The following is a 20882-nucleotide window of genomic DNA, read 5'->3' on the forward strand; positions in this document are numbered from 1 at the left end:
GAAAATCTATCCTGACGCAAATGGGCGTGGCCTATATGGGGAGATGCGTCATGACCCAAGGAATCTAGGAAAAACAAATATTTTTATTCTACGACCTACGGTTCAATAGTTAGAGGCCAAAACGAAAAGGGGGCTTTTATAGCACCACCATGAGGCCGACTAGTGTAATTATTTTTTTGATAATTTCGGACTAAATTATGAACCTCCCCTCCAAGTCTTGTAACTCTAACCCTTACAGTTCCTGAGAAAAAAATACTTGAAATCTATTTTTTTCATTTTCCCATTTTCCATTAAAGTGGATGGGGAAATGTAATTCACTAATAAATTAATATCAATTAAACTATGCAACTAATCTCTTAGTAAAATGATAGCCATCGATTCACGGTGAGGCCGGTCATTTTGACATATGGCACTAAATTGGGAAAAATAAACTGTGGGAGGAGTAGCGTGCCAAAGTTTTTTTTCTCACTAAAACAATAGTCTGGTTGCCCTGTTAGGGCAACCACACTAAATATACATGAACCTATGGGTTCCCAAACTGACCGCTTTAGTGTATGGGTCATTCCAGGACATTTTGCTGAGTTGGAGTAACAGGGTTATAACAAGGCATTTTGCATGTTCTTCTGTTCACTCTAGTATCTTCTAGAGTAAAAATAAATGTATATGTGTATACTATTAATCTACATATTTATTTTTTTCAGACTTCGTGCGCTTGGGCGGTATACGTTTTTTGAAACCATCACACAAATCCCCCCAAATGACTGTGTTCAATTTTTATTTGGTGGCATTGGGTGCTGAATAAGTAATGAATATCTCTGCCACTGTGTGTGTCATCCACACAGAGGAAAGGGAGGGAACAGCTAGACTAAACAATACAGACAAACAACTGTTTACTATTTATCTGTTTGAACTTTATACAGTGCAGTCCCTATGGGTACAGTAGCTACTGAGTGTGTGTGTGTGTGTGTGTGTGTGTGTGTGTGTGTGTGTGTGTGTGTGTGTGTGTGTGTGTGTGTGTGTGTGTGTGTGTGTGTGTGTGTGTGTGTGTCACACTGCGACGTGTTGTGAGCTTGTAGATCGGCTATTTTTGCCTTTAGAGTTTGGGTTAAAAATGGCACACACAAAAATGTCATTCATAAAATCGGCATCTTAAAATGTTGGATGTCCTCACAAGTATAGTAATACTGTGTGTGTGTGTGTGTGTGTGTGTGTGCGTGCGTGCGTGCGTGCGTGCGTGCATGCGTGTGAGAGTGACAGACCACAAGTGAGAGCGAGAAAGGGCAGAGACAGCGCATATGGTAATGTCACAGAGAACATCAGCATAAGCACAAAGTGAGAGACTGACAGGATTTCTGGTTTCGAAAAGGAATTGGAGACATTTACCTCAGGATTACTTTTGATGTTACAAGTCCAGGCAAGTCCAAGGTATTTATGGAGTGATTATTTTCCATTAATTCAAACTTATGCTGACAAAACTGTAGTGCAAACAGTGTAAAAGACCTGTAAGAAAGAATTTGGATGTTAAGAGGGTTTGTAAAGCTGTACAATCTTAGATATTTATAAATGTGCTGCAAACTTGTATCATACATTTACAACAATATACGAATATTAATGATAGAAGCATTTGCAGCATTTAAAGAGTTAATAAACATATCATAACAGACTAAATTGGACTTCTATTACATACACGTTTACATTATACTTTTAGAGTTTTAACTTTGCCTCCCTACAAATGCCTCGAAACCGTTTGCCTGTAATTGCAACTTTGACAGTTCAAAGCTGAAGCTGGGATGTACCGTAAAGATAACATTACTAATAGTTTAAACATAATTAGAATGACACATCAGAACATCCAAGTAATTAACAGGAGATTATTATTTTTCTTAAACTGCAGATAATCTGTCTGTGACATGGGCCTACATAGAGTTTTAAATGAAAAATAAAGAGCAGGTGCATAATATTGGAAGAAAAACAAAAATCTCTGGCAAGCCGGACCATTATGTTTTCACCCCTGTCCGTCTGTGTGGTTGATTGTTTGTCTGTATAGCTAATCTCAGACACCGCTGGACCAATTGGTGTGACAATTGGTGTTTGCACGCACACTACCAGTTTTTTTCTTGTGCCGCTATAACAGGCGGCTTCAGGTTTTACCATAACTCTTGAACAACAAAGTGTTTTTGTTGGTTGAACAACAAAAAAGAAAAACAATCCCTGGATTCCTTGCATCGTGGTAAACCTCTCCTTATAGGCCACGCCCATTACAGCCTGACAAGATTTTCAGCCATTTTTTGTTTTCTTCAAAACCCACTTTTTGCTACTACTCACACAAATCTGTACACATTCTCCCTGGAGTCATGTGATCAAGATGTATCAATCATATATGTCACATTCCATTCTGATTGCCTTCCAAAGTTTGTGGAAAATTTGAATCACACATTGAGAGGCCTCTAAACAAGGCAGAGCCAAAAGTAATTGCATTTAAATCCATAGTGGATGCCTCCCTACAAATGCCTCAAAACCGTTTGCCTGTAATTGCATTCACAAATGTGTGACTGGGATCTATTTCTTACAAACAACTCAATACATCATGCACGCAACATCCAATCACACCCAAATTGGAATAGGTTGTTGAGGGGCCTCTAGCGCACCTCCAAAACCGCTTTCACTTCTGCCCATAGGGGGCACTACAAATGCGACCGTCTGTCATACAAACTATGTTTTCTTTCGCAGCTTCCTTGTGTCTTGACAGCTGCACGACTGACACAACCAGGCCTGTTGGAGATTTGCGCACTTTTCTAGTTACAAGTGTAATATCCTCAAGCCTGAGTTATAGTTGCATGCCGGTGTCACGCACAGAAAATAACAGTTCTACAAGCTCACACACAATGCGTCACACTGGAACAAGTTGTGAGCTTGTAGAGCGTCTTTTTTAATTTGTATAACTCAAGCTTAATTATCGTCATCGTGATATCCTTAAAAATACATTTACAGGATAGGGGCGGAAAACACACCAGTGTTGGAGAGGTGCTGACCACGATGAAACATTATTAAGTGTGAAGGAAGGCAGCACACTCATAGCCACAATGCAAGAATAATTGATTAAATGTGCCTAACTTTGCCTGACAAGTCTTCCTAAGGGTAATGGGGGACATCATCTCTTATGTTCTAGTATGCGTGGGGTGATGGTTATGGTGATGGATGGCTATCAAATCCTCACAGTTAAGTTTCCTCAAATCAGATCTGAAATTAGGTACGGGATACATTGAGACAGAAATGCCTCAACTGCCATGTAACATAATCATCATGTGGGGAAGAAGAGGACAATTTGCTGGACAGCTTTGTGACCTCCAGTTACATGACATTATAAGGTCTACTCTGCATGCTATAAAAGTCTGTCATTGTGTTCCTGAGGCTATTTCACTCATGTTTCATCATGCACATTCAGACAGTCGATTCCAGAAATGTCTTTCACCGTGGCGATTTCCATGGATGCATGTAAACCAGATACTTCCTCTAGAACACAATATAACACAAACCTTAATTCCTTATATTTCCTTATACTTCCTTATACTCTATGTTGTTGTCTAAAGGTACATAGTCTATTCATTTATAATAAAACATCCTGACAATACATTGCTTTCAAAGGATTCAATCTTTTGGGCATATTCTTTCTTTTGTTTTTTTTAAGAATGTCTTCTAACAAAGATATTATGTATGTCTTTGGCATATAATATTTATAAAATTCAAAGATTGTCATATTATTTGCTTAAGTGTACAGTGTTCATAATACCTCCCATTCGAAAGTTAGGTCTAGCTCATAACTAATTCACAAGTAGTTTGACACTCATGAACCCACCTATTCTAAAGTTGCGTCCTCTTCACACTTAATAAATGGATTATAGCACACAACTTCCAAAATATACAGAGCGTATTCTTAAGCGATGGTATCTTGAAAAGAAATTGGTGGTCTATTGAGTTACAATGGTTGCAGAAGAACAAAGTCAGCACAAGTAGGAATATGCTTTATTAATGGACCACTTCAGAGATTTTCAAACGTAACTATTAAAAGCTGTTCTCAAGTTTCTTTAAGGTTAAGAACAAATGTACTGCCTAAACATGCTGCATAATTTTCAGCTGACAGAGCTTTTTGGTGTGTAAAGGATCACACAGATTTTCAGCAATATCTACAGTATGTATTTGTTATCATACCGTATGACAAGCTTACATAAACTAGACTGGTGACTTTCTAGCACCAGCCTACTTGGGGACCACATGACGCAAGTCGGAACGATATAAGTCGGGAACAATGCATGTTGGGAACGCATGCCCCACCCATTTATGCAATACCCGTTGTACTTGTTGTCAGAGTACCATTGTACATGTTGTCAGAATACCCCAGCAATACCCACTACAATACGACCGAGTAAGTAAATATGGAGATACGGGGATCCCTGATGTCGTCAAAAACTGCTGACGTAGTGTTGATTACGTACGGTACGGTACATGAGCATACTGCACGTGAAGTTCCATTTGGCTTACGCTGGCTACCACTTATGTTGGTGCAGCGGCACAAACGTGATGCAAAGCTCAGCTAATCCGTGGAAGCCGATAGGCTGGGTTGGCCGATCAGGGAAGGCTGGAAAGCCGATAGCCCCCGAAGACAGAGATTTGGTGCATCCTCCACAGACCCGCGGACAGACAGATACAGACATTCGCCCAGGGGCGTAGCCACGGGTGGGCATAGGTAGGCCTGGGCCCACCCACCTGGCTGTTGTGCCCACCCAAAAAAAAAAAGAAGAAAACATTTTTTCTGCTTGTGAACTGTGCCTGTGCTCTGTGAGTGGAGGCGGACTGCGGACGCGCGGAGGAGGCGGACAACGGGGCATTATTTGCGACCTGTCAATGTTTTCATGAAAATTAAGGCAAAAATAAGAATTAAATAACATAATAAACCCGCAAAAGACCCGCAAATTGCGCAAAAAAGTAAGATTTTAACCGATAATAACCGAAAAAAATCGCGCGCGCGCGCGCACATGGCACTCATGCACGCGCGCTGCGCGCGCGTGCATGAGTGCCCACCCACAAATCCCCATGCCCAGCTGCTGCCAGCTTTCTGGCTACGCCACTGCATTCGCCTGACCAACTGAATCACGACTCTGCACTGTACACCCCCAGGTCATTAGCGATACACAAGACAAGTTGGAACTCAATTGGTCATAATGTGCCCGAGTTGCGCGCACGCGCGCACACACACACACACACACACACACACACACACACACACACACACACACACACACACACACACGCTCCATTAGCATCCCTAAATCCCACATCTGATGATAGGCCAGGCAGCAGCACCAGAGACTACTACAACATCAGTTTTCTGCCTAGGCCATGCGTCATCAAGCATAGGATGACAGTTAAGCCTGCAATATGTAGTCGTATGACGGCGTTCCTCGCTAAAAATAGCTGATCTACAAGCTCACAACGTGTTGCATGCCTGACACGTGAGCTTGTAGATCAGCCTACGACGGAGCATACCAAGGGTTAATCCGTCCCTGAATACACACACGCACTACATCATTACTGATTTTACGGATCCTCACATCCCATCAGTTTAGTTTTGTTTGTTTGTTTGTTTTTGGCTAATCAATACATATATTTGTGGCTTTTAACTGCTTCTCCCCTGTTCTTTTTTGTTTTTCTGCGGTCCTGTGGTACCTCTTGGTCAGGGTCAAAACAAGTTACACGTGTTTTGTTGATTCAACTGTATTTTTATAGGCATTCTAAAAGCCAGTCATTAGGTGATTTCAGAGAGTTATTAAGTAAGTGCATTATCAATACAGCAATTCATTGATACTAAAACTATTACTTTTGTTTAACTAAGTATCTAGCCTATACTTTGTGTACATTGTGTTGGTAGCAGCTACCTACTTTGACATTTTGTTGTGTCGAGAGTCATTTACTGCAAATGGCCTGATCTACAGTAAAGCAGAGGTTGTGTAATGAACACTGAACATTGTATTGTCATAGTTTTGCAAACTTCTACTTTGACTTGTGTTCTAGAGAGTAATTTACTCGAAATCACTTAATCTGCTGTAAAGCCCCCCCCCCCCCCCCCCCCCCCCTTCTGGGCATGTCATAAATGTGTTGCAACACCATGCTATGTGCGTTTATACATCTGCTATTTAAATATCCTCCTATAATTCCCCAAACCTCTGTCACCAAAACCTGTTTTTCCCGGTTCTCCTCAGTGGCTGGAGCAATTGATCTGAATTTGCACACAGGCATTGACCAGTGACCAAAATTTAAGCTGTTTATTAGCGTTTTTATGTAAAAGAATTCGGGCTATGGGAGCTATCGTTGCCATGCTTACAGCCGTCGCCATGGTTACAGCCCCCCCAAGATATGGGAGGAAGGGGTCCTCCTTGGGGCCAAAAAGGTTTGGGACTATTGCTGTACAGCACAGCACATAACCCAAAGTGTGTTAATACTTTGAATGCACATATCCCCGGGTATGGACATATTTACACGAAGTGAAATATTTCAAGCCTTTTTTCATTTAATCTTAATTATTATGGCATGAAAATCAAACATCTAGTATCTCAAAATATTTAAATACCTATCAAAAATGTTATTTATAATACCGAAATATCACCCTTGTAAAGTATGTTCATTATGCACTCAATACTCTGCATGGGGGCTTTTTGTACACAAATGACTGCAATAAAGGGGTGTGGCAGGGAGGTGATCAGCCTGCAGCACTGCTGAGGTCGCTTTGACAGCTCTTATTTTTCTTGGAAATAAGGGATGCCCGTAACGGTGTCCCTTATTTGAATATCAGGTAGTTGGCAGCCCTCTTCACAAGTCCTGCTGGAAAAAGGGGCACCAGAACGGATTGTAGCACTGGGCACCACAAAGGGTTAATCCGCCCCTGTTTTGGACACTTTTGTGTTTTGTTACATAAGAATAGTCCATATTTATTATAAAGCCCATACAGTGCAAAGCATATTAAGGTCATAATTCATGTATAACTTCTAATTTAGTAATTAGGATATTAATGAGAGAAAACTCTTTGTTAATGGCCTAGTAGTTGTAGAATATAATCCTGCAAAATAAGGCTTTAATAATGACGACTAAAGAGCCAATATGCTACTAATATAGATGTTAATAAGTAACTAGTTAATGGTCAATATGTGTACCTTAATAAAAAAGTGTTACCAAAATGTAACACAGATGTTTACACAAAACCCTCTCAAACCTCGATTTCCCGGTCTGATCCGATCAGAATCTTGAAACGCAAATCTCTAAAACTCTAAATACATGTATCACTTCCTCTTGACAGTCAGTTTGGGGCTCTGACTTGTTACCTGACTGTTGTAGTTGCCAGTAATAGTCTTGATATACGATACATTTTTTAAAACATTTATTTCATTTTCAGCATCAGGGATGAACTCACAGACCTCAGTGTGGCACAGGCAAGGTCCGCATTGTGGATGTAGTGGAGATTGACACTTCTGCTTCATCAGGTAAGCACACAAATGTTAAACTGTTGTAACACGTCAGGCAAGATCAGTGGTGGAAAAAGTACAGTACTCAAATGTTTTACTTAAGTAAAAGTATCAATACTGCAATGTAGAAATACTCTGTTACTTAAGTAAAAGTCCAAAATTCAAAATGTACTTGAAAAAAAAAGTGCAAAAGTATTGGCATCAAAATGTACTTAAAGGGGAAATCCACCCATTTTCAATATTTAACTATGTCATTAATATAGCATAAAGGAGTTGTGTGGGTTTAACATTGCAAATTACAACATGATGACTCATCATGTTGTAATTTGCAATGTTAAACCCAAAATCAATCCTCCAGATCAAGGCAACACAGAAAGGGGGGAACTTTTTTCTTATTTCCACACAACTCCTTTATGCTATATTAATGACATAGTTAAATATTGAAAATGGGTGGATTTCCCCTTTAAAGTACCAAAAGTATAAAGTACTTATTATGCAGAATATCCCATTTCACAAGTTTTCGAATGTATACAAATGTTTTGAAAATAGCAGATCTACAAGCTCACAATGCGTTGCTGTGAGCTTGTAGATCGGCTATTTCATATGGCCAAAATGTATATAGGGCTGAAGTGGTTAATGTATGTTTTGTAATAATAATCAAAATCTACAAAGTAACTAGTAACTAAAGTTTGCAAATAATCGTAGTGGAGTAAAAGTGCAATATTTGCCTCTGAGATGTAGTGGAGTAGAAGTAAAAGTATTGAAAATTGGAAGTAAAAGTACCTCAAAATTGTACTTAAGTACAGTACTTGAGTAAATGTACTTTGTTGCTTTCCACCACTGGGCAAGACTAAGGCAAGACGTATAACATCTGGCAAGACTGTCTATGCCTCTGGAAACAAAGGAACATTGAGCATTTATTTCAGACCAATACCAATACTTTTTACAGTATTCCGATGGTGCAGGTATGACATTATGACCAACTGGCCGATGTGGATAAATACAGCAAGTCAAGAGGAGAGAATAATTGAATTCTGTTCACCTTCAGGATGGGTCTCACATGCAGTGGTCATGAACAACTGAGGTTTCTGAAATGGAACACTCAGACTAACTCTAACCATACAGTAAGTTGAACATCTTAAACTGAACAGATCACAAGTAAAAGTTCAGAGCAAATGAAAATCATACATAATCCTATACATTGAAATATATCTTGATAAATCTTGTCTTTTAAACCCTTTGTTGGATACAAAAACAAAACCCTTTTCCCCTGTCCTATACATAGGTGAGAAGTGGGCAGATTGATTCAGAAAATGGTAATATACACCTCTCATACAATGTAGTGACCGAATATCATGTGTGATGCCGTGTAGAGAGAAATGGTTAGCAATAAAGCCTATGTTATACTTTGTAGTATGATCGCCTTCCGAAAAGCACAGATTTTCAAGCTACAGTAACAACTCAGCTTGAAAACCAGTTATTTACGGGTGGCAGCACCGTCGTGCCATGGTGTATAAATTAAGCTTAAGATAGCTTACTGATAGGAATCTTTCAGAATGAGAGTTCCTGTCTTCTCTTCTGGGGCAATGAAAGATAAGAGAGAGGTCCTAGGGATAGACACTTTCAATTGCAGGACCAGTGAGTTCTCACTTCACAGTAACATCATTTTGCATTGTGGTACTGTATTCCTTTAACCCTTTTTACAATTTGTGTTACTGCATTGACTGATGTAAGGGCTTTCCATTACTCATGATGAAAAAAGTGTGGATGATTGGGATTATTTCATGGATTTACTGATAAGCCTGATATATTTATTTGTACTTTCAGATGAGGATATTGTTGTTGCACAGTACGACTTCAAACCAAACGCTGACACCGATCTACCATTCAAAAAGGGGGAAAAAATCAAGGTTTTGCACGCGTAAGTTTATTGCATTTTACCGTGTTGAATGCAATAATACTGAGTGAAAACAACAGTACAAGAAAATGCTTTTCACCACATCCAAAATGACCCTAATGTACCATCATTCTCTTACTTGTAGAGATGGGGACTGGTGGCTGGCTAGATCCCTTGTGACCGGAGAGGAAGGGTACATACCACGAACCTATGTAGCCAAAGCAGATACGCTAGAGGTTGAAAAGTACGTAAAAATAATAATAATGATAATAATAAAAATATCCAACAATATACTATAACAAAGCCGTTCCAGAGACAGTGAATTATTGTAACACGCAATAATCGAGTTTTAAAGTAAACTGGATAACGATGAAGTATAATTTTGCCAACTGTAAAATAATAATAATAATAATAATAAATTCTCAAATACAGATGGTTCTTCAAAAATGTGAGTAGGAAAGAGACTGAACGACTGCTCTTGGCACCAGGAAATAAACCAGGTTGTTTCTTGGTACGAGAGAGTGAGACCAGTAAAGGTGACTATCCTCAATACAAGAAATATTACATTTTAAACATTACCTATCTCATGTGCATTGCGGTCACTCGTGTTCAAAAGTCTTAATGTAATGCAGAGTGCAGACTCCTTACAATAATGTGTTTATTATTTCCACCCACAGAGTAAAATAGGCCTATATTCAAAATATGTTTGTAAAATAAATGGAAGTTAAAATAACTCTGCCTTAATTGTGCAGGGTCCTGCTCAATGTCAGTCAGAGATTTTGTACCTGGACTAGGAGATGTGGTCAAGCACTATAAGATCCGCACTCTGGACAATGGTGGCTTCTACATCTCCCCCTCCACCTCGTTCCCTTCCCTGCAGCAGATGATCAAATACTACAGCCGTGAGTATTAACAATTATCATACAATGAATGTTTAAACCCTATGTACCTGTACGTAGTTGATCGGGGTCCCCCAAGGGTCTAACACTTGGTCCCTGTTTTTTCCCTCTACACTGGCTATCTTCTTTGAAAAGAACCAATTTACTTTAGTACAAGCTCACAACATGGTGCGGTTTGCGACACATTGTGAGCTTGTAGATCGTCTATCTTCGCCAAATGTTCGCCTATTATATGACTTGCCCAGGATAGGGACGGCAGCATTCTTACTGTATGGTTACCTATATTTCAGAGTCACAATTACATATTGAAAACACGGAAGCAACCTGCTTAACTGAATGTATAATATATGAGAGACTGAGACATAGTACAGTATATGTGTGATCATGTGGTGAAAGGTCACAGCTCCTACGCAGCTCATAAGATGGTTTAGCTTCTCATAGAGCAGAGGCACATGCAGCCACAATGATTTTCCATCACAAACACACACACACACACACACACACACACACACACACACACACACACACACACACACACACACACACACACACACACACACACACACACACACACACACACACACACACACACACACACACACACACAGGTTGACATTGTTTGTTGAAATATCATGCTTTCAATGTTTGTGCCACCAGAGACGATGCCATGTTACAGTGTTGGCCAACATGAAACTTAGTAATAGTAATTAGTAGTAGTAATAGTACATTACATTGTAAAATCCTGAGTGTTAATTTAACTCAGAGAATGTAGCTACAAATGTAACCAAGGTTGTCCACTTTAACAGTTACAAATGGATACATGAACACTGAGAATTGTACTACTTATTTTGTACTGTAGTGGCTATTTGAGTTCCACTACAATTGTCTTGTTGGGTATTGTTTGGGCATACTCTAGGTTCAGCAGATGGACTGTGCCAACGTTTGAATGTCCCTCCTAAGTCAAAGATGCCACAGCGGCCATGGGCACAAGATGAATGGGAGATACCGCGTGAGACCCTGAAGATGGTGAAGAAGCTTGGGGCTGGACAGTTTGGAGAAGTGTGGATGGGTGAGAGACGAATGCATTTGGTGCATTGGCCTTTAATGTTTACGAGCAAAAAAAATGCGACATGTAGCGCCTTGTTATCAGCTTGCCGGCGCTGCCGGAGTTATTGCACTGACAATACCATAACACATCGATCCGCGTGTTTAGGATATTCGGTACCCATGCATTAGCCGAGTTATCCCATGGGTGAAATAGGCTCTCTCTTCTCTCGCTGATTGAGTTCAGTTCTGATGTCACACAACAGAAACTATTGCCCAACAGATTTGCACTGAAGTCGGGCATGTCGAGTCCATATACATGTATGGGTATATTTGCACGCATGCCTCGGACACCGCCCGCCTGCCACAATTTGACCTTTATAGTAGGACATGGCCGATGCTCATTTGGAATGATATCCTTTGGGAATGCATGCACCTCCTGCAGTGGTGGAAAGTAACTAAGTACATTTACTTAAGTACTGTACTTAAGTACAATTTTGAGGTATTTGCACTTTACTTGAGTATTTCCAATTTCCAACACTTTTACTTCTACTCCTACTCTATCTCAGAGGCAAATATTGTACTTTTACTCCACTACAAGTATTTGAAAACTTTAGTTACTAGTTACTTTTCAGATATAAATTATGATATTATGAAACACCACTTCAGCCCTATTTTATACCTAGGCTATTTTCAAATATGTTTGTACTTTTACTTTTGGTACATTTTGATGCCAATACTTTTGTACTTTTACTCAAGTACATTTTTAATTCTGGACTTTTACTTGTAACAGAGTATTTTTATATTGCAGTATTGGTACTTTTACTTAAGTAAAGACTTTGAGTACCTTTTCCAACACTGCCCTCCTGTAATGCAATATCCCTTGTACCTGTTTTGAGAGTACCTACTGTAGTGCAGTACCGATTATCATAGTACTTGGAGGCCAGCCTACATCAGTGCTACGATGTCATATTGATGACAGTATCGGCATAAAAGGGACTCAGAAAGACAGACAGAAAGATATATGGTGATTTGCGCATCTACCACGGTTGTTGTCTGGATAACTCCAGACGACCGCCACTCCGACTGCCTTCTCACTCGGCACATCTCTCCCTCGGGTCCTCTGCAATACAAACGGCAACCGGGTATTTCTCGAGACATGCAGGCCAGGGGACACACAGACACACAATAAGCGAGCCGGCGAAAACTTCTGGGAACTCAGATTACACAATAATAGACTATGCCGATGCCCCTTGGGAATGATGATGCCCATTGGGAACACGTTGCACTGTAATGCTATAGTAGACCATATTCACACGCCAGTCTATTACTAGGACTCAGGGTGTGGCCAAAACCACTCGTTGGAGTGAAAATAAGAAGTAGCATCTGCACAGTTACTGTTACTCCATGCCAAAACAGTTTTACGATTACAGTTATATTGTTTTGGCATGGAGCTTCTTTTGTTTACACAGTGTGAATAGGGTCAATAGTAACTCACTGTGTGACCTCATGAATTACAGAAAGTGACATCATAAACTACACATGAAGACCATTACAGATTTTACCTACAGTAATAACAGAAGGATGTATTAAGTGCATCATTTATTTTACTAGGTTTCTACAAGAACAATCAGAAGGTGGCTATTAAGACCATGAAGGAAGGTACCATGGCACCCGAGGCCTTCCTTCAGGAGGCCAACCTGATGAAGCAGCTACAGCATGAAAGACTGGTGCGTCTCCACGCCGTGGTCACCGAAGAACCCATCCTCATCGTCACCGAGCTCATGATCAATGGTGAGCAGTGGTGAAAAAAGTACTCAGATTCTTTACTTAAGTAAAAGTACCAATACTGCAATATAGAACTGATACAAGTAAATGTCCAGAATTCAAAATTTACTTGAGTAAAAGTACAAAAGTATTGGCATCAAAATATACTTTAAGTACCAAAAGTAAAAGTACTAAAATATTTGAAAATAGCAGATCTACAAGCTCACATCGCCTATTTCAAATAGCCTATGTATAAAATAGGGCTGAAGTGGTTAATGTATGTTTCATAATACAATAATTTATATCTGAAAAGTAACTAGTAACTAGAGAGATTGTAAGTTAATTAAAGTCTTGGCTGAATATAATTGTATTTTTCATGAATAGTTTATTTTATACTGTCCAACGCCCCTGCATCTGAGCTAAGTGGATGTGTGAATATTTCCTTTGCAAAGACAATTATGAAAGTCTAAAGTAACGAATCAACCCTTTCCTTATTTGCAGGAAGTCTTCTGGACTTTCTTCAGACAGATGAGGGGAAACGGCTGAGGCTAACCAAACTGATAGACATGTCAGCACAGGTGGGTTAGTAAACTCCCCAGGTAGAAAAAGATGTCAGGCACCTAGTTGCTTTTAGAACCACTTGCTCTTTGTAATACAGTATATACCCCAGCTGTAGTCATTATATAGCATGAGGCCCTGCTGTTTTGTTATGATTCAAGTTGAATTACATTAGTCGACAGTTATTTGTGTATTTACTGACTGCGGTACGCCATACGTGATTGTACAACAGCTGTCTCTAACATCTCCACACTCAGATTCATACTGAGGATCATCTGCTGAAATATGGTCTATTTATAGCTGGGTGTAGTACACACTTAACGTCGACATAAACTGTGAGGTTTCTGTGGCGAGGCTCTTCCTCTTCTGGCTGCAAAACCTCATTTCTGCATAAATTATTAACATCCGGACAGGAAATTGTTATGTTTCCACCCCAGTGCCCCCCCGGGGCAACATGCTTTAGCTTCCTGTGAGGTATCCTGTTAGTTGATGAACACATAGATGTACACACACACACACACACACACACACACACACACACACACACACACACACACACACACACACACACACACACACACACACACACACACACACACACACACACACACACACACACACACACACACACACACACACACACACACGTTTGAATTACTATACTTGTGGTCATCAAAAGTTTGGGACGGTAATTGTATAAATGCCATTTCTGCCACTTTTGTTTTTCTTAACTTTTTGCCATTTTTAACCGTAAACCTAAAGTTACATAGCTATTTTAGATGTGGGACAGCAGCACACAAAAAAGTATAAATCAAGCCTAAATTAACTAACTAACACTTGTGGCCCTCACAAACATAGTGATACAAAAATGACACACACACACACACACACACACACACACACACACACACACACACACACACACACACACACACACACACACACACACACACACACACACACACACACACACACACACACACACGCACACACACACACACACACACACACACACACACACACACACAGTACAGTACAGTATATACAGTATGTCTGTTAATCTATTACACACACCGGTAGTAAAGGCTCTGGATCCGTAGTAAACACATTCTGTAAATGAGGTCTTCATCTATTGAATGAGTTCACGTGGCTGCAAAAGTTGTGATGTGTCAGTGGAAGGTTTCCTCTGAAATGCCTTATCACCATTGCTCCCTGTCCTCTCTTGTGGACAGATAGCTGAAGGCATGGCTTACATTGAGAAGAAGAACTACATCCACAGAGACCTGCGCGCAGCCAACATACTGGTTAATGAGACCCTGCACTGCAAGATAGCAGACTTTGGCCTGGCCAGGGTCATAGAGACTGAATACACAGCACAGGAAGGTACGGTAACAGAACCAAGAATGATCAAATACACTGTACATTCCTGAGTGTTCGTTTAACCCATTCAATCCGGGAACGCGTCTACAAATGTCTTCTAAATCCTAACTGGTTTCTGAAAAACGTGTGTTGCTATGATATCAGTGGTTCTCAAACCTTTTCATGTCAAGGACCACCCAAAATGATGTGCGTTTGGCCGCCGACCCCATCTCAAAATATTTAGTTCCAGGGACCCCCAGAAGCAAAGATTTGAGTTACAAATGTTCACTTTCATCTGTTCAAAGATTTGCACACATTTTCAAGATTTTTGCAAATCTACAAGCTCACAGAGCTGGTATATCTGCTATTTTTGAATAGCCAAAGTATAACATAATGGTTATAGCTAAAATCTAAAATGACACTGATGCGTTCCCCCCGGATTGAATGGGTTAACTCTGAGCGTGTACGAATGGACCCAACCTTGGATTGGTTCCCAACCTTTTCTAGATCACGGCCCACTTGAAATCTCACAACCGTTCACGGCCCACCTATCTGACCATTAAACATGGCAGCCAATGGCTACCATGCCAAGTGGGCAGATGGGTGGGCCCCATGCATTTTCAGAGCATGTTTATATCAGCGATAAACCAATTGATTGTTTTCCAGCTTGCATCAACGGAACTAACAAACATAGTATACTTTAAGTTCCTATTTATCGGTATTACAATGAAAACACATTTTCAAGGTTTCTGATCTTTTTTTTTTACATTAATTTTATCATTAAAGTCTTAGTGTTTTTCCAATTATTTGGGGGCCCACTTGATATATCCTCACACCCACAGGTTGGGAATCGCTGCCATTTTGTTTAATTTGCACACTCATAGTTAAATTCACACTCAGGATTTCACTGTGTAAATGTAGCTGTTCCAGCTGCATTGCACAATTCATTTTGTTAACTCCTAGGGCCAGACTTGCATTCATCAAAGTGCAATTTGCGCTGGTAAGGTGCATGGGAACATGTGATTTGCTAAGGCAGCAGATACTGTAATTATGCAGTCGTCTATACTGCATTGTGCGTTTGAAGCAGAGCTTTAAAGCTGCATGTGGACCGGTTTGGATGCTTGAAACAGGCTGAAGAATAGAGAGAAAAACTCAATTCAGTGATGCTGACATTGATTAATTAAGAAACACAACACCAAAACATTTTGGAGGGACACAATGCAACTCTGACTGGGAGGAATTGACTTAGGGTTAATATATCCAGATGGGAGATAGTGTAGGCTAAAGCAAGCGGCATGACTATTGCCGAATGTGAACGTTATGCCAGAGATAGCCTACAAATTCGGCTTTGGTTTGTTAAGAGTTTGCTAATTGTTGCATGACTGCTTGTGTTTTTTTGTTACTTGATTCTCTCAGCATGTTTTCAAGATATATCTGTAGCCTAATCTGTCTTCTTGCTGCTTTTGCTGTCATTTCCACCACAAGAAGCTTCCTTTAATATAGCCTGCCTGATATGCACCTGCTTTTTAGAGGCAAAGAAATTCTATGTAAAACCGCACAATCAACCACACTTACTAGCAGCACTTACTATCAGGCAGCATGGCCTGAAGGTTAGAGGAGCAAGATTGTGGCCAAAAGGTTCATGGTTCCATCCCCCGAACCGGGGCAGGGAAGAACATGGTCAGGGAATTGAATGAGCACCACTAACCCTCCCTCAAAACCCATTGTTTCTGCCCCCCAACTGCTCCGCTGTGGCTCACAGTATGAACTATGCAGTCTGCAGTGGTTATACTTCGGGTAGCTCCCAGGTGTGTAAGTGTGTGACTATGAAGCAGAGCATTGCTGAAAAATGTCCCAGGCTGCTTGAAAAAAAAGCATGTGTGATCCTCCCTTAAATGCATATGCATAAGTGAGCGAGGTGCAATTTAGGATGACACATAAGGTGCACTTTAAGATGACAAACAAACTGCATTTGTATTGCTTGTCTTCTTCATCTCAACACAAGTTTCAAGGTGAACAATTTGTCTGAAAGGTGCAAAAAGGAAAATGTGAAATACTGAGGCAAAGTTGTCAGGAAAATACGTCAGTTTAGTTAGTCTAATCTAGAATTTACAATGATGCAACTTTTGTTTTAATAATAGAACTCTTGGTGATGCAATACATCGAGAGAGAGAGAGAGAGAGAGAGAGAGATATTTATCATGGTGTGATGTTTCTTTTTATGCAACTGCTCATTGTAGCACTTTGAGATGTTTTCAAATGTAAAGTGCATTATAAATAAAATCCATTATTATTATTATTATTATTATTTCAGAAAATAGAAAGATGCTAGCAATAAAATGCATTCCTTTTTACACTTAACCACTTCCAAACTGACGTGTCAGCGTGAGGTATGTTGATGTAATTCTACAACCACTTACTGATATGTCACATCACTAAATGTTCTGAAATGTAATGAAGGTGGTCTCCTGCTCTTCCATTGAGACACCTTATGGCTGACAATGTCAATAACGTTATTTGAAGCAGACGGCGCACTAGGCTGAACACCGATGCGCCACCATCCTTAATGTACTGTAGTTCAAATATCATTGTAATTACCCCTCTCCATCAGGAGAGGGAGACAATAGACAAATCTTACAGTACATATTGTAGCCATATTAATGTTCAGATTTCCTGAGAATCTGCTGTTCTTAACTAGCAGAACATTGCTGTCCAATCCCTCATGAGCAATATTCATATCTGACAGTCTGAATAAGCTGGTCTAAACAATTAATGCATGATCACAAGATTGATGTCTGTACATACAAAATACAGTACGAATGCACATTTAAACGTTTGACATCACCTTCCCTGTTTACGATGTAGTCAGAGATGTGGTGTCAGTTACAGGAAACCGCTGCCTAAGTTACAGAGAAAACATAACCAAACAGCACTGATGAAAACACACCACTAACATGCTCTTAAGAAGTCCCTATACTCAATTCCATCAGAACTGTGAAGCCTGACAACTACATAATTTGTAGTTTGTACTACTTTTGTCAACCACACACACATTCACCCAGTACATGATTTCCTCTACATTACACTATTTGTCTCTCTGGATAGGAGCTAAGTTTCCCATCAAATGGACCGCCCCGGAGGCCATCAATTATGGCACATTCAGCATCAAGTCAGACGTGTGGTCCTTTGGAATCCTCCTGACAGAAATAGTCACCTATGGCAGAATACCATACCCAGGTAACTGAAAACAACTAAAAAGAACGACACATTATTTGTATTTGTAGTACAATATACTGCTATCATTTTATTGTATAAACTATACTGTACTGCAATGGTTTTCAAACATTTTAATTTCAAAGACCCCCATGACTCTAAAGCTTCTTACACACCGGGGGCGATTTTTTCATGCGAATAATACGTATTTTTTAAAAAACCTTATAAAGTCAATGCAAGCTTCCATGGAGCGAAAAAGCGAAGGAACGAGTCAGAATTTTGCGTATATTCGCATAATCGCCGGTGTGTAATGACCTTAAGAGTGCACAAAAGATACATTTGTACATTCTCAGAGTTACAGACCTGTAAGGGTCCATTTGGACCCCTCCAAGGAACCCAGAGGGTCCCTGGACCGCACTTTGAGAACCACTGCTGTGTTGTATATTTTCTCAGAAGAATGGCTAGAATGTCAGCACCCTATATATTATCATCAATAACCAAACCTCAATAGACCCGGCTGAAACTAAATTAATACTTTCTGTGTAGAAGTAACAGTCAGAGGCTTTATTTTTTCCTCACTAGGGATGACCAACCCAGAGGTGATTAGAAACCTGGACAATACATACAGGATGCCTTGCCCCGACGGCTGTAATGAGGACCTCTATGCCCTTATGATGCTCTGCTGGAGGGAGAGGCCAGAAGAAAGGCCTACATTTGAATATCTGCAGGGCACCCTTAATGATTTCTTCATCGCCACAGAGGGACAGTATGAGATGCAGCCCTGATGAGAAAAATCTATACTTTCAAAGCATGCTAAAACCCTGTTTCCCCTCACAACACACACACACACCACCCTCAGGAAGAAAAAAATATAATAGTTTTTCTTGTGCCTTCCTTCTGCATGGACATTTGTGGTTTCACAGCCCCCTAGAGGCAGGGTACAGCATACCACACTAGCAGCTTCAAACCTTCTACAGGAAACCTTGACTTTACTGACCTAATTTCAGCTTCTGACAGTCAATGTAGACTGCTTTGGATTAGGAAGAGACATGATGAAGACTGTGTGATACAAATGTACACCTAGATGGATGGATTGCAGTGTACAACCTGGACTTGCAGAGAAAGTCAAGCACAAGCACAGTTGCACACCAAACCTTTGCATGGTACAAATTATGACTATACTGAGAATAAAAATAACCTATCACTTTTGTAGGGTTCCTTAGTCATTCAGTAGCAAACCGTAACCTTCAGGTGAAGTGCCTGCATACAATAATTGATAAATATTTGCGTTGTTGGAGTATTTGATGCATTTATGATTATATACATAATTTCTTCAAGAGAAAAATGTACTCTAAAACATACAGTATATCATATTGCTCAAGGCCAAATGAAGTTTCAAATCATTTGATCTTATAAAAAAGTGATGACTATGGATACAATAGGAGCAGAGAGGGATGTAAGGGATCAACATAATAATGGTGTGCTTTACCATGTGTTAACATGATTAAAATATAGGTTTGTAGGTTTGTTCTTGGAAATAGCAACTTCCGCATGCAGTTATAATTGAGTTTTTAAATATGAGCGAATGTTGCCCTCATATAAAAGATTGTTATACTGTATAAGACATTTACCTCAGAGATAATGATTTCATGTACGGCTGCCTACTGCAGAAAGTGCAGAATAATCAGATTACTGCAAGCAGTGAATGCAAATGTAGTGACTGTACAGTAAGTGACACCTTACAAACCACAGAGACACCATGTACTACGTTTACCACAAACACATACTAATTTACTGGCAGCCCAACTGACCTGGTAAAATGCTCAAAAAGTAAATCACGTTGGTTTTGATCATGTAACTAAGCCCTCCCATGGGTACCAGCCACTATCTTGGTGATAAGACAGTGGAATGGCACCACCACCCAGCCAGGGACATGTCCTGCCACTTCCTGAGTCAATGGACAGGAAACAGGAAGTGTGAGTCAGCATTCCTCTCATGCCATGGCTACTCACCAGTAGCCTCGCGTAGCCAGACTATATCACTGCGTGCAATTTTTTTTTGCACTCGCAGATTCGTCTGGTCCCAGGCTAACTCACCAGCCAGGCAGCCAATTATAAAAGGTTGGCCTCTACACATTTGTGCTGTTCAAAAATATTTATTTTGGGAAGTATTGAAAATGTGAAATAAGCCTACTGAGACAGGAAAAGACGTCATGGCCTATCTGCTCGTCTGATCTCACAGGGGAAATTGGTGACGAATGCAGAGTCATTTGACCTGATAGATAAAGAATACAATTTACATTGATGGCACTTTTGTTGTGAAGTTCGTATAATAATTTAACATTTGCATTAAAAAAGCTGATAAAATGACACATCAAATTACCCAGGCAAATTAACAGGCAATTCAAACAATTTACAAGTAGAAGTAGTAGTAACAAGTAGTAACAAGAAGAACAAATAAAAATAAAAACATGCAAGGGTCAAACATTTGGCTAAGTGTCTGACAGACAATTACTGACTTGTCTCACACCTGAATCAAGAAAATGAAGAATCAACTTTTTCATCAAAAAGAATCAAATTTGTCACATCACTGGTTTATACTGTAAGTATAAAGAAGTGGGTGAAATTACGTT

General features: G+C 40.0%; 1 protein-coding gene across 2 annotated transcripts; it reads left to right on the forward strand.

The window, feature by feature from the left end:
* Nucleotides 1-1276: 1276 nt before the first annotated feature.
* On the forward strand, nucleotides 1277-19459 carry blk (BLK proto-oncogene, Src family tyrosine kinase). 2 transcript variants are annotated; one of them, XM_084083198.1, is made up of 14 exons: nucleotides 1277-1425; nucleotides 7445-7532; nucleotides 8464-8638; nucleotides 8800-8830; nucleotides 9342-9435; nucleotides 9557-9655; nucleotides 9844-9947; nucleotides 10164-10313; nucleotides 11227-11379; nucleotides 12969-13148; nucleotides 13623-13699; nucleotides 14912-15062; nucleotides 18143-18274; nucleotides 18833-19459. In XM_084083198.1, exons 3-14 carry the CDS (start codon nucleotides 8564-8566, stop codon nucleotides 19033-19035), a joined length of 1449 nt encoding a protein of 482 aa, XP_083939324.1. In that variant the 5' UTR covers nucleotides 1277-1425; nucleotides 7445-7532; nucleotides 8464-8563; the 3' UTR covers nucleotides 19036-19459. The 2 variants fall into 2 exon arrangements, with proteins under 2 accessions (XP_083939324.1, XP_083939323.1); XM_084083197.1 differs by having other exon boundaries at nucleotides 8563-8638.
* The last annotated feature ends 1423 nt before the right edge of the window (nucleotides 19460-20882 follow it).

The sequence above is a fragment of the Gymnoscopelus microlampas genome (assembly GCF_963454915.1).
Source record: "Gymnoscopelus microlampas genome assembly, chromosome: 16".
NCBI classification, from domain to species: domain Eukaryota; kingdom Metazoa; phylum Chordata; class Actinopteri; order Myctophiformes; family Myctophidae; genus Gymnoscopelus; species Gymnoscopelus microlampas.